The 15,081-nt window shown below is 40.7% G+C and overlaps 1 protein-coding gene across 1 annotated transcript; it reads right to left on the bottom strand.

Moving 5' to 3' along the window:
• Positions 1–439: 439 nt before the first annotated feature.
• BTG4 (BTG anti-proliferation factor 4) lies at positions 440–5,541 on the bottom strand (the record flags this gene model as incomplete). The annotated part of the gene is made up of 4 exons (XM_081100341.1): positions 440–622; positions 3,892–4,090; positions 4,664–4,801; positions 5,369–5,541. 4 exons carry the CDS (start codon positions 5,539–5,541, stop codon positions 440–442), a joined length of 693 nt encoding a protein of 230 aa, XP_080956467.1.
• Positions 5,542–15,081: the final 9,540 nt, after the last annotated feature.

Here is a 15,081-nt window from a genome sequence, read left to right as displayed (position 1 = left end):
AAAGTAGAATCAGAAAACTATATTATGAGGCTCACTCTTCCCTAAATGAAGACCTGCTTTTTTTTTTTTTAATGGCTAATGAAGAAACTTAAAATTTTCTTGCAACAAACTGAACGAGGAATATATTAAAAACAACACGTTTATTTAAACTGTTACTTTTCATAATTCATTAAATCTTATCACAGGTTAATATCTTCATTCTATTACCTTCAGGGTACATTCATTAGTGTTATCTAAAACCTCATATAAAATTAAATAAGAATTAAAAGTACAGCTAAGAACACTGTCATGATTTGTGTGAGAGGATTCCCAACATGCACCCTGGTCCCTAATGTTACTTTTTCTGTTTCATGAGCCTCTCAACCTCAGACTAGTTTTGTTTTAGAGAAAATAAAGTGGCCCCTCTGAGCGCTATGGCACTGAGCGCGCAGTCACTGCCTTAAGGGTTGGTGTTGACCCAGTGGTACCTGTCCACCAGGCACACAGCCGCAGGCTTATGGCCCCTGCGGTTCCTATGCAGTGCGTGATAAGCATTTTTCAGGTGGCCCAGACCGCCATCCAATACGTTCTTTTTTGGGGGGATTTGGAACCAAGTTTGAAAGGGCCGTTTCAGGTTTTCAACCTGGAAAAAAGAAGAAAAAAATGATTTAAAAAGGTGCATAAAGATCTTTTTTAAACTAAGAAGCTAGCTCTAAGGATTAAATAAAACTTATAACTCAGAAGTTAAATGTTTCAAAAGCATAGGAAGTTCAAATGAAGAGAAGTGGATAATCATATTTGGAAAATTGGCTAGCATTTTCAAGGGTATAAAGCAAGTCAATTTCATACCTTTAAATAAAAATGTTTTAATTTAAATAAAATTTTTAAAAACACATTTATGCAAATGTCTATATATTTGTACGTTCTCCCCTACCTCACCCCACCCCACTGGTGGGACCCAAAACTGTCTAATCATGATCTCTGAGTGGAGGTCTAGAAATATCCATTTTAAACATCTCAAGCGACCAATACAGATGTTTTATAGACTATACTCTGAAATGATATTGTTCAGATGAATATAGCTGATCCCTAAATGGAAGATGGGCTTTCTAAGCATAAAAATAGAATTAGATCTCAATCAGGAAGAATCAAAAAACCTGAATAGGCCGATAACTACTGAAGAAATTGAAGCAGTGATCAAAAATCTTCAAGCAAACAAAAGCCCTGGTCCGGGATGGCTTTACAGGGGAGTTCTATCAAGCATCCAAAGAAGAACTAAAACCTATCCTCCTCAGACTATTTCAAAAAATTCAAGAGGAAGGCACACTTCCAAGCTCTTTCTATGAAGCCAGCATTACCCTAATTCCAAAACCAGGTAAAGAGAGACTAAGGAGAAAATAAACAAATGGGACTACATCAAAATAAAAAGCTTCTGCACAGCAAAAGAAACCATCAACAAAACAACAAGAAAGCCCACTGCATGGGAGAACATATTTGCCAATGATATCACCGATAAGGGTTTAATCTCCAACATTTACAGGGAACTTATTTAAAAAAAGGAAGATGAACAATCCAATCAAAAAATGGGCAAAGGATCTAGATAGATACTTTTTGAAAGAGGACATTCAGAAAGCCAAGAGACACGTGAAAACATGCTCAAAGTCACTAATCATCCGAGAGATGCAAATCAAAACAGCAATGAGGTATCATCTCATGCCTGTCAGAATGGCTATCATCAACAAATCAACAAATGACAAGTGCTGGAGAGGATGTGGAGAAAAAGGAACCCTCGTGCACTGCGGGTGGGAATGCAGACTGGTGCAGCCACAGTGGAAGACAGTATGGAGTTTCCTCAAAAAGTTAAAAATGGAACTCCCATTTGACCCAGTAATCCCACTTCTAGGACTATATCCCAAGAAACCAGAAACACCAATCAGAAAGGATATATGCACCCTATGTTCATAGCAGCACAATTTACAATAGCTAAGATTTGGAAACAACCTAAGTGCCCATCAGCAGATGAGTGGATTAGAAAGCAGTGGTGCATCTACACAATGGAACACTACACCGCTATAAAAAAGAAGGAACTTTCACCATTTGCAACAGCATGGATGGAACTGGAGAGCATTATGCTAAGCAAAATAAGCCAGTCAGAGAAAGATAAATACCACAGGATCTCACTCATATTTGGGATATAATGATCAACATAATTTGATGAACAAGAATAGATCCAGAGACAAATGGCGGGGGGCGGGGGTGGTTAGAGAGCAATCAAAGGACTTGTATGCATGCATATTAGCATAACCGATGGACACAGACACTGGGGCGGTGGGGGCTTGCCTGGGGTGGGAATGGCTGGGGTGGGGGGTCAAGTGGGGAAAATGGAGACATATGTAAAACTTTAGACAATAAATTAATTAATTAATTTAAAAAATAGAACTAAGGGCACTATATTATTTTAAACTTTTACAGACATAGAACTATGTACAAACTATCTATATAGTTTAGAAAACTAAACAAGCTGGAAAAATAATATTTTCCAGTAAAATGATAAGTTAAAATACTCTTAAAGTTTGAAGAGCCTATACTAATACATTCAGAACTTAAATAAGTGGATAAAAAAGAGGAAATTCATTAAGATAGTAAATACCTAAAACATTTGGGGACATGGAGATTTTTAATTTTTAAACTTTAATAATATCTGTAATAGTATTGTTATCAAAACTATTTTTAAGTGAGAAGACTCAATTTTAGGAAAAATGGTAAACACTTTCATATAAAGCTGGTTAGACTACAAATAAATATAATTTTCTAAAAGGTATTTTGGCTGTACATTGAGAATGAGTAAAATGTCCATACATTTATTAAAATGTATGGACCCAGTAATTCCATGTCTGAGAATCAAATCTCCAGAAATAATTTAAAATTCAGACATCTTTCTGTATAAGTTATCAGCTTTTTTTATATAACAATGTGGAAATAATTTATTATTGGCAGATATCTAGATTAACTGAGTAAATTACTAGGAAAGCAAATGAATATTAAAATTTTAAGTATTTAAATTACTTTAACATGTGAATACATAAGTGATCATTTTAATTTTTTTAATTTTTTTAATTAATTTCAGAGAGGAAGGGGGAGGGAGAGAGAGATAGAAACATCAATGATGAAAGAGAATCATGGATCGGCTGCCTCCTGCGTGCCCTCCACTGGGGATCGAGCCCACAACCTGGGCATGTGCCATTGACTGGAATCAAACCCGGGACCCTTGAGTCTGCAGGTTGATGCTCTATCCACTGAGCCAAACCAGCTAGGGCCATAAGTGATCATTTTAAGGAAACATACAAGTATACACATACTAAGTGTCAACACAGATCTCCCTAGATCAGTGTTTTTCAAACTGTGGGTTGCCACCATTAGTGAGTCATGAAATCAATTTAGATGGTTGAAATCAATTTAATTTAATTCAAAGTGTTGGAATCATTGTACCTACTAAGGGTAAGTAGTGTTTCATGAAAACTATTTCTAACATATAGCTATGCGTGTCTTTCTATGGGTTGTGGTAAAAAAAAAAAATTAAAAATAAAATAAAAATAAAAAAATAAGAAAGGCCACTTAATTTTAATATTTAATTCTGAAGAAATTTAGGTGAAAGGAAGTTTATGTCCAAATACTATACGGAAAAATAGGACTGCAGATGATAGTATAGATCCTGATCATTCAGCCAAGTAGAGGAAAAAACAAAACACAGAAAAACGTTTTGCCAGAATATTAATATTGTGATTTTAAACTTTGTAGTTTTGGTTTTTTCCAGGTTTTCCAATTGTTGTTTCTTTGCTTTTACAGTCAGCATATTCTTTTTAGAATCAGAATAGGAATAAAAGTAGACAGGAGACCTGGAGCACACTTTACCTGATAAACACTCCTCGGATTGCTGACTTTAGGAATTTTCAGGGGCTCTCTGCTACAACTTTCTTCATCGGAGGAAGTGCCCAAGGAGTAATCTAGTGAGGCTTTACTGACAGCATCCAGGACTTGTCGGGAGAGCTCCCATTCCTCCCATCTGCCTTTGAAAGAAGCAACTGTAAACGGGTGATTTTTCTCACCATACCTAAGTAGGAAAAGAAAATAAAGTATTTGTTTGGGATTCAACGTCTCACAGCTCATCTCTAATTTCTTCTGGAGACAACTCACTAACTTACAAAAAGAGTTATTTTGAAAAACAAATTGAAATGACTTGACAGCAAAGCAAGTTGAGAGACGTTATGACCTTCCGCTACTGCACTGTTAAAATTGGTGGGGGTGTTCCTTAAGTGCTATCTTGGTTAACTGCTCAGAAAAAGACAAAGACTCATTTCTTTTGATTGAACTGATGGCCTGAATTGCCCCATGGTAGATAACTCCTCTTCCCCCTTGATACTGCCTGTAGGACTTAAGACATAATCTACTATTGGCAGAAATTAAAATCAAATTTCAAATATTATGCAAAATCGTTGTGCTTCCCACTCCTCCTGGAAGTCTGCGTTGTCTAATAAAGTTTGCAACTAAAACCTTAACCAACCATTGCCCTCGCTGTTAAGCCAGGGCACCATCTTTCACAAACGTGTACAGAACTGACTAACTAACCTAAGGTTTCCACCTGTCAGAGGGAACGCAGACTCTTACTTCCAATGAGGTTACTCACCTGCAGCAAACTTCAAAGGGATCTACCCATATGGTCATCTCCTTTGGAAGTCCCAGGTGAGAAAAATTCACATTACTTTCAGCACAAGCCCTCTGTAGAATGGGATCTTTATTCTGATTATTGTTTATCCGGATACACCTTAAAAAGCAAGGGAAGGGAAACAAAGGCATGTCGACAGGCGCTTTAGCACGAGGATCATAGGAACTATCAGACATGAATGTCACCATCACCAGCCACTCCAAGGGCACAGACAGGCATTGTGAGACCCACCGCACTCTGCTTTAGTTAGGATTTAGAAGAAATATGGTTCTAGGCTTCTGCTGCAATACACAAAGCTCCCACCTCACCCCTGCTTCCCCCACCCCTTCCCCACCCTCCAGTTTTACAAATAAGAGTGAAACCTCAGCTTTTCTCACAGCAACTCAGAATGTGAGTTGCATCACTGAGTCACACAATTCATTCACCAAGCGTTCACTGCATATCTTTCATCGTTAACACCAGTTAGAAATTGCTCCATCCACCTCACATAAGGGGGTTTGTGCTAGAATATTCATCTGCACTATCACTAAGTATCTCTTTCTTTCAAGCAAGCCCACATTCAATCCATATAACTTGCATTCCTCACAGGCTGCCAACAAAATCACTGCCAGTGCCTGTCCTCCCCCCCCCACCCCCCGCTTCCCCACACCCCGCACCAGCTCTCACCTGAAGGCTTGCCCTTTAGAGGGGCACTCAGAATGCCAGTGGCCTCTGTATGTTTTAAACAAGATAGTCATCAGCTTTTCTGCAAAGTTTTCTATTTGCTGTTTACTCAGTTTATTATGCTTTTTCACCAATCTTGTGACAAAGAAAACTGCTGTCGCAATTTCATCTCTCATGATTCAAGGAGAAAAATCTATGAGGTCTGCAACCATTAAAAGGAAGCAAGGATGAATGAAATAGAACCACGAGCCTCACTTACCAACATGTAGTTACTCTTTGGAAATTGTATACACCTTACATTTTAATTAGAAATTACTTGCTAGTTTTTAATAACTAAATAAGCACATGAGTACTATCAAAAATACCACCTCTTCAATTAGCCAATTTTTAACAAATCTCAAAGGAAAAATATCTTTTCTAAACTTTAATACACCTAAGAAACAAATAAAACTTCATTATGCAACTTAAGTAAAAGAAAAAGTCTTTATGTTGGACAGTAATTACACCAAGCCCCACTTTTAAAAAACATATTTATAGAGAGCAAAAACATTTTAAAATGTGGCTCTCAGGTTGCATGCTTTAAATAAAAGTTAATATTAATAAAAAATTATGGTACTTACCAGCAAAAAATCTTCAGCCCCAACACAAAGTGGGCCAGAGTCAGAAGACCAACTATGCTTTTAGTTTCCAACTCTCGCTCACACATGTTTTGTTAGTTTCAGGCGGAAATTTATAGTAGCCTGGGCCCCAAAGCCTGGTATGGGTGTTTAGCCTGACACAGGTGCTGTCATTCAGGATGCTCAGCTTTTTTCGCGGCCCCCATGAAATTGCTCCTTGTCTATGTCGACAGGGTTCTCTGTTTAAAGATTTTCAAACTGCATTTGTAACTTCCATTGCACTTTTTAAGTCTTAGCTGACAAATTGAGAATCAAGCCTTCTCCTTCCATATTCTAATATCCTACATTCCAAATAAGTTCACTTCTAATTGTAACTATCACCATATTAAAGAATTTTGTCTTGAATCTTTCATAGAACTTACAACTTTCTCTGCACAGTCCATATGTTGACTACAGACATTAGTTACTGAAATGTTTATTTGCGAAATAAGTGGAAGAGATTTCAGAGTTTATCAGCCTCACTAGCTCTCAAAGTGTGGGCCCTGACCACCTGGTTTGGATCCACCTGGCTGCTTGTTAAAAAGGCAGAGAGTCTTGGACCTTCAGCTGGATCTACTGAGTCAATACTTCTAAAAGTGAGGCCTGGAAATCAGTGCTAGTTACCAAGTTCCCCCAGGTGGGCCTTATACCACCAAAATGTCAGAACCACCAACCTGACTTATACGTCTTTACACACCCACCGTAAGAGCTCATCCAGGTTCTGATCAGTGAAAATGATTTCACTCTGACAAGGAAGCCCATATTCTTTCTAAACAGCTCCAAACACCAGGTGGACCCCCCTCCCTGTGAGGAGCCAGATCCACTTCTCTGATTCACTGTCTATGCAGCTTCATTCTTCCCTCTGGAGCAGTGGTTCTCAACCTTGGCTGCACATTAGAATCACCTGGGAATCTATTTTAAAATCCTGATTTCTGGGCCTCATCCTCCGGAAATTCTGTTTCTTTGTTACAGAATTTCGGGAGGATGAGGCCCAGAAATCAGGATTTTAAAAAAAGATTCCCAGGTGATTCCAAGGTTGGGAACCGCTGCTCTGGAGTGTGTCCCATCCTCCACCACGTGAGGACACTTTAAATACTATCTATTCAGCCTGCACGGAGACTACTCTCAGAGTTTTAACAGCTCTTCCCCGAGACATGTTACTCAGCGCCTTCCCCACTGGGCGCTCCCCTCGGGCTGGGCTTCAGGTGAGTCCGTGACCCTCAGAGTGTGGGGCCCACGCGCGCACAGCGCTCCAGGTGGGCCCCATCTCCGCGGGACCAAGTGGGACTGTCGCCTCCCTTGCTCTGAACACTGTATTTCTACAGCGCAGCTTCGGGGAGCACTTACCTGGTGGCAGGAGCATCAGACCACTGCCTCCCAATGAACCTGCCAGTCGCCTTTTCACCTTATCATCGTTATCTTCTTGCACAGAGCAGAATGTTCTGCCTGCTTCGGAGGCAACTTTACAACTCGCTATCTGTAAGCTTGAGCAACTTGCTTAACCTCCTGAACTTTCAGAAGGAGGAGGTCTGTGAAACAGCAACCTCCTAGGGTTGCTATCAAGATTACCACCAATATCGTTTAAGCACCCGATCTAACTACTAGTTACTTGGTAGTTTTACAGGAAGGCAGTACAGCAGAGCAGTTAAGAAATCTGTTGTAAAATCAAGCGCCATGGGATTGAATCCCAGGCCTTAGTTTACTAGAAACTCGGGGAAGTTTCTCAACCTCTTGAATCTTCAGTCTCATCGGTCAAAGGAGGAAGAATACGCATGGCCTTGGAAGCCGACTGCCAGATTTGGATCCTAGCTCCATTTCCTGTCTGAACTAGGCAAGTTACTGAACTTCTCTGTGCCTCGATTTCCTAATCTGTATAAAGGTAATAATAATAGTACCCCATTTGAAGGGTAGTTGTAAGAATTAAGTGTAAAACGGCAGCTGGTACTGAAGAAATGCTCTGTAAATGTTAGCTATTACTGCTGTCGTAGTACAAATGTCATACTAGTGCTATTGCCTTATGAGGTTCTTGTCAAGTTTAAATTTAAAAATTATATGAAGCATTTAGCAGAGTGCCTGGCATCTAATATGTACTCAAAAAGTGGTAGCCTTTCTTATTAATAAATTTAAGTTTGTACTTATTTTAATATAATTTTCTACTTTTCATTAAGTGAATATAAAACAACTACATAATTGCAGCTATACTTATCATATTTCATTGTATAAAACTTAGGCCATCACTACAAAGAATGGAGATTTGTGACCCTGATTTTTGTTTTCTAATACATTCTCTTATCTTTTGGGCTGCCTGTTATCTGCAAATTTGACAAGAATGTGTCCTGCTACAAATAATGAATTAAAAGGTTGTAGAGGATACAAATCAAGCAGAGTGCGCTCACAAAATCTAGTTACTCTAAAACACATTGGAATATATTCTAGAGAGCGGCAAGGATACATTTTTAAAGTTATTTTGTAGCCTAATTGTTTGCAGTAACAGCAGTATTACTATTTTCAAACATATATGAGAAGAGAATAGGGGAATACAAATATTTAATGTTGTTATGAACTAAGATTTTTAATGTAAAGAAAAGGAGATAAAAAATCTTATAATGTTAAATTCAAAATGGCAATATTAATATGAGTTTGTGATTTTTTTCTTTTCAAAAATATATATTTTTAGTTCTATCCATTGAAAAGGCCTAGAATTAGCCCTGGCCGGTGTCTCAGTGGTTAGAGCATTGGCCAGAGCCCCTGGTCAAGGGCAGATACCTGGGTTTTGTGTTCCATCTCCACCCCCCAGCCCTGGTCAGGCTTGGTGCAGGAGGCAACCAGCCCATGTGTTTCTCTCACTTCAATGTTTCTCTCTCTTTCTCTCTTTCCCTTCCACTCTTTCTGAAAATCAATGAAAAACATATCCTCATGTGAGGTTTAATGAAAGGAAGGAAGGAAGGAAGGAAGGAAGGAAGGAAGGAAGGAAGGAAGGAAGGAGGGGCCTAGAATTAATAAACACCCCTAACATTCATTTTGTGGTTGCTGTATACCTCTTTAAAAAAAAAAAAATCCTTGGAGAAACTACTGATTCCAGTTCCAGTTCAGGTAGAGCCTGGAATTTTTATACCAAAAAGCAAGGAAGCTCTACAAAATCAATAGGCCATGTCAAAAGACTCACGAACCCACACATTGGCCAAAGTTAAGCCATTTTGAACTTTGTAATAGATACTGTGGTCCTTCAACCAGTTCCCCTCTTCTAGACCAACAGTCATCCTCTAGCTCAGTGGTTCTCAACCTTCCTAATGCCGCGATCCTTTAATACACAGTTCCTCAGGTTGTGGTAACTCCCAACCATAAAATTATTTTCGTTGCTACTTCATAACTGTAATTTTGCTACTGTTACGAACCCTAATGTAAATATCTGATATGCAGGATGTATTTTCATTGTTACAAATTGAACATAATTAAAGCATAGTGATTAATCACAAAAACAATATGTAATTATATATGTGTTTTCCGATGGTTTTAGGCGACCCCTATGAAAGGGTCGTTCGTCCCCCAAAGGGGTCGCGACCCACAGGTTGAGAACCGATGCTCTAGCTGATGGAACTGCTGCAGCCCTCCTTGAGAATAGCTCTGAGAAAAGCCTCAGAGTAAAATTATCTGCCCCTCCCCCAAGGGGGAACCTGCAGCCATTGCCCAGCTAATGTAGGAGTACAAAAACCTGGCTCTCTTGCCTCAATTTGTAACAACTCTGAAGGGCTATCCATCTCCAGGGCTCCTTTTCAGATAGGCTGAGGCCTCAACTGCAACCACCTCAGTGGTCCATCTCTCCCTCTGCCCAGTCCTACCTTTCTCACTCCCTGTGGGTATATCTCTCAAGAGGACGCCCCAGTAAACCTTCTGCATGCAACTCCCATCCCAGAGTCTGTTTCCAAGAAACTCCATTTGATACAGTTTGTACCAGGAATATTTTTTTTTTCTTTTTGTGTGTGTACCAGGAATGTTTAAAGGAATCCTGATATGGATGGCTCCTGGCACACTGGAGTGTTGTAACTGTTACAAACTCTCATCCATGATGAAGATGAAGCACAGATATTAGGGTGTGCATTGGCTAGTGTAATATCTTGGATGCTTAAGAGATATGAAAATGATAATGACTATGGAAATGGGTGGCTGAGTCATCTACTAATGACATGATTTAATAAGGCTAGTTCAATTCAGTAAGTATTTAAGTACCTTGTATACCCAGAACATATAAAAAGAAAATAAATGTGTGACTAGGACCTTTATGATCTTCCCCTCCCACACCATCTTGTTTATTTCAGCTTTCCATGATATGTTTCTCCTTGCCCTTACTCAATTGCGTGGGTTCCCAAATTGCTGCAATTTGGAATCACCTGAATATCTTTTTAAAATACTGATGCCTGACTCCTACCCTCAGACATTCTGATTTAAGTCTGGTGGAGTGCAACCTGGGCATCAGGATTTTAAAAGCTCCCCAAGTAATTCTAATGTGCTATAAAGGTGGGAGATCATTAAGAGAGATCTCTCTGCCGAAACCGGTTTGGCTCAGTGGATAGAGCATCAGCCTGCGGACTGAAAGGTCCCCGGTTCGATTCCGGTCAAGGGCATGTACCTTGGTTGCGGGCACATCCCCAGTAGGAGATGTGCAGGAGGCAGCTGATCAATGTTTCTCTCTCATCAATGTTTCTAACTCTCTATCTCTCTCCCTTCCTCTCTGTAAAAAATCAATAAAATATATTTAAAAAAAAAAAGAGAGAGAGAGAGATCTCTCCTAGTTGTCAAAGAAATTGGAAATGTATTCTACACTTATAATAGCTTAGTAATGCCTTAAGCTTAACAAAGATTATTATGACAAATTTGCATTTTATCTTTTCATTCTCATCTTTTCTAGCCTTTGCTGGGATAACTTTGGAAAAGATTGCTTTTTAAATTTATATTGGAAATAACAAAACTGAAAATCAGGACAATGCTCATATATGCTGAAATAAAATTTGCTTCAGAACTAAAGGCAACACATGCATTAGCACATACTCAAATGTTTCCTTTTCAAATGATTAATGTTTATACTTATACTAGAGACCCAGTGCACGAAATTCATGCACAGATAGGGTCCCTAGGCCTGGCCAGTGATCAGGGCTGATCAGGTTCCCCGCCTCCCAGCCTCCCTGCCTCCTTCTTCCCTCACTCCCTCAGCACCCAGCCACCACTGCTGGTGGCCCGCCATGTTCCGTGTGGTCAGCCCACATCTTAGCAAGTGATCCAACTCCTGGTCTCCCAGTTGAGGACAATTTGCATATTAGCCTTTTATTATATACTAGAGGCTCGGTGCACAAAAATTTGTGCGCTCAGGGGGAAGGAGGGGCCCCTCAGCCTGGCCTGTGCCCTCTCACAGTCTGGGACCCCTCAGGAGATAACGCCCTGCTAGCTTAGGCCTGCTCCCAGGTGGCAGAGGGCAGGCCCAATCCCTAGGTGCAGCCCCTGGTTGGGCTCAGAGCAGGGCCGACTGGGGAGTTGGGGCGCCAACCCCTGTCATGCACAGAGCAGGGCGGGTCGGGAGGTTGCGATGCCACCCTTAGTCATGCTCAGGGTAGGGCCGATTGGGGGGTTGGGGCACTGCCCCGTCACACTCAAGGCAGGGTCGATGGGGAGGTTGCGGTGCCACCCCCTGTCATGCACAGAGCAGGGCCAATCAGGGGGTTAGGGCGCTGCCCCCTGTCACTCACAGAGCAGGGCCCATCAGGGGGTTGGCGCACCGCCCTCTATCACCCACAGAGCAGGGCCGATCAGGGGGTTGAGATGCCACCACTCTCACACTCAGGGCAGGGCCGATGGGGAGGTTATAGCTCTACCCCATCACACACAGAACAGGGCCCATGGGAGGGGTGGGGGTTGTGGCGCCACCCTCTAGCACCCACAGAGTAGGGCCGATCAGGGGGTTGGGGCACCACCACTCTCACACTCAGGGCAGGGACTATGGGGAGGTTATGGCTCTACCCTGTCACACACAGAGCAGGGCCCGTGGGGGGGGCAGGGGGGGTTGGGGTGCTGCCCCCTGTCACACACAGAGCAGGGCCGATCAGAGGGTTTGGGCGCTGCCCCCTGTCATGCTGATCCCGATGCCGGGAGGCCTCTTGGCTCCGCTGATCCCGGTGCTGTGAGGCATATTACCCTTTTACTATATAGGATAGAGACCTGGTGCATGGGTGGGGCTGGCTGGTTGGCCCTGAAGGGTGTTCTGGATCAGGGTGGGGGTCCCCACTGGGGTTCCTGGCCAGCCTGGGTGAGGGGCTGAGGGCTGTTTGTAGCTGGTCACACACCCTTCAGGGTGGGGGTCCCCACTGGGGTGCCTGGCCAGTCTGGGTGAGGGGCTGACGGCTGTTTTCAGGCTGGCGGGTGACGGAAGCTCCCAACCGCTCCTTTTTTTCTTTTTTTTTTTTAATTCTGGGCCAGCTTTAGCTCTGAGGCTCCAGCTCTTAGGCCTCCGCTGCTGAAAGTAGGTAATCGAAACAATGTATGACTCCAGCTCTGACTCCAGCTCTGAGATCCCAGCTCGCTGAAAGCTGGTTTCTGGGGTTTTTTTTAGCTTCTATGTTTGTTACAATGTTTCAAACTGCAGGCTCAGAGGCCGCAAGGCAGGCGGGGAACGTTGGAATCCTCCGTCACTGAAGCAAGCAAGCCTCATGCTTGAAACTAACATGAAAGCCTCAGGCTTGAAACTGCCTGGCTGCTGGCTGCCATCTTGGCTGACAGTTAATTTGCATATCTCCCTGATTAGCCAATGGGAAGGGTAGCGATCGTACGCCAATTACCATGTTTCTCTTTTATTATATTAGATAATGATTAAAATGCTATCAGATATTTAATAATTCTTAGATTATTTCACCTTCCAGGATGGCATACTGTTCTACTGCACTTTGAGTTAGTGAATCATGTTAACTGATAAGGCTTTGAGCCCTCTCCTAGCATGATTTTTTGCAACAGGCCCAGGCAGGCCTTGGAAGTATGAATAGAACTGTAGGATACCAATGTACTTAGATTTCAGGAAAGAACAATCAAATAGAAACTAAACATCATGCAAGACTTCCTTCAGTTACTTGCTTATGATGATTTTAAACGCCTTATTTAAATCACCTCCTACACATTAATGACAACTATACCTTCTGTTATAATTAATATTCACTCCGCGACTATTCACTGACCATCTGCTACATATCAGACGCTGCTGAGTGCCATGGAGTTGGGAAAAAACAACTGCCTTTTAAGAGGTTCATAATCTAGAGAAGGAAATCAAGTATGTACACAAGTGCTATTTGGATACAGAGTTTGAGAAATAGGATACCCCAAATTACTCCATGTTTCAAGCATTAGTAACCAAGACGACAATGTTATCATTGACATAATCAAGTTCAGCGGAAGAGCCAGTATAAATGGAATGATGGTTGGTTCAGGTTGAGGTATACTGAATTGTGTGTTTTTTTTGACAATGAAACACCCAGATAGTGATGTCCACTGCAAGGATACAAGAAGTTAGCGGAAGGTCTTAATGGGGCCAGCCTCAGACTTAGAGTAGAAAATGGCCGCTGAAATGTGAAGACTAAAAACAGCTCTTCCACTGTTTTTTGTGATGTCTAAAATTCCTATTATAAGATGTTGTCTTTCCAGGATGTCCTTTTGAAAGTGTCAAATGGGTTGGTTATCCATAGTAGAGCAAGAGGCTCATGGGACATTTGGAAGAGGAGAGGAATCTGGGGGAGGCATCACCGAAAACGGGAATCGGGTTTCTGGCCCTTAGGAATGAGGATGCAGAACAGGATGAAGGGTACCATCAAAGACATTTTACCTTTTGTAACAGGAAATCAAATGGTATAAAACATTAAAATGACCAAAATGACCTTGTACGAGGTCATTTTGGAATTGCTTTTCTTCATTTTAATAAGAGTTTGATTTGATTGCTACAGTATCTTCAAGCCCCACAAAGTTCATCAATAAAGGTAAGCCTTGACATTTGTCTTCTTTATTTTATCTAAACTTCAGCTATAAAATGAAAATGTTTTTGCATACAACAGTTTAAAATAGGCAAAATAATTTAAAGTATCATCTAAATTGAACATTAAATTCACTGGATTTTTGATATCATAGCCAGTCTTGCAATCAGACCTGTTTGATTTCAGTAGCTTCATTTCCTTAAGTTGTAAATTACATCCCTAGGATCATCCATCCATTTACACATGCATGTCATTGCTAATGAGGGGGAAAATATAGATGTTTTAGCAAAAATCCCATTTTTGACAGAAAGTACATTTCTTTTTTTATAAAAGCAAGTAGCACCATTTTATATAGTGATCAACTATTCTATACAACCCATGCATGAACTCAGTCTCAATAGGTTCAAACCACATAATAAGGAAGTTACATTAATTATTAAAACAAAATTCATACGCCAACATGTTACCTAGTAAAACTGTACGTCATGCAATGTTGATTTGAACCCAAAAGAAATTTAGTTTAGAGCTGTCTTATCTACATGAAATTCATTTAATGATAAAATTAATGAACCTTAAACATGATGCTTCTTTTTCATAAAGTTACCATACAAGTGCTTTATTTATGACAAGCATTTTTCGGACTTTATTTTCTTTTTTTATTTTTATTTTTTGAGGGGGAACACTCACATATTTTTGTCATTATTTCTAAAATGTAAATTTTGGATATTCAAAAGTGTAACAGTTATTGTACCTCTGGATAATATCATAGTTGAAAAAAATATAAATAAAGACAGTGATACAGCTTTATGATAGATGTTTTAGCAGTATTCCCCAAGTCTATATAGAAATATATGTACATATTGATGTATAACCTCATTTTAAGTTATGTCTCTCTCCACAAAAATAGGACCATTTCATTACAAATTGGCAGACCACGTTTTAAAGACATCATTGGCTATTCTAAAAGTCAGAGATTGTGTTTCTTGGGCCAGCTTTGATTGTCTTCATAAAAACAGAAAGCGGGACGGATTGGCAAATTTTCATCTGGGGTCTTTGCAGG

Source organism: Myotis nattereri, assembly GCF_964212035.1.
Source record: "Myotis nattereri genome assembly, chromosome: 9".
Classification (NCBI taxonomy): domain Eukaryota; kingdom Metazoa; phylum Chordata; class Mammalia; order Chiroptera; family Vespertilionidae; genus Myotis; species Myotis nattereri.
Note: the sequence above shows the minus strand (reverse complement) of the source record. Positions and strands in the feature narration are given on the sequence as shown.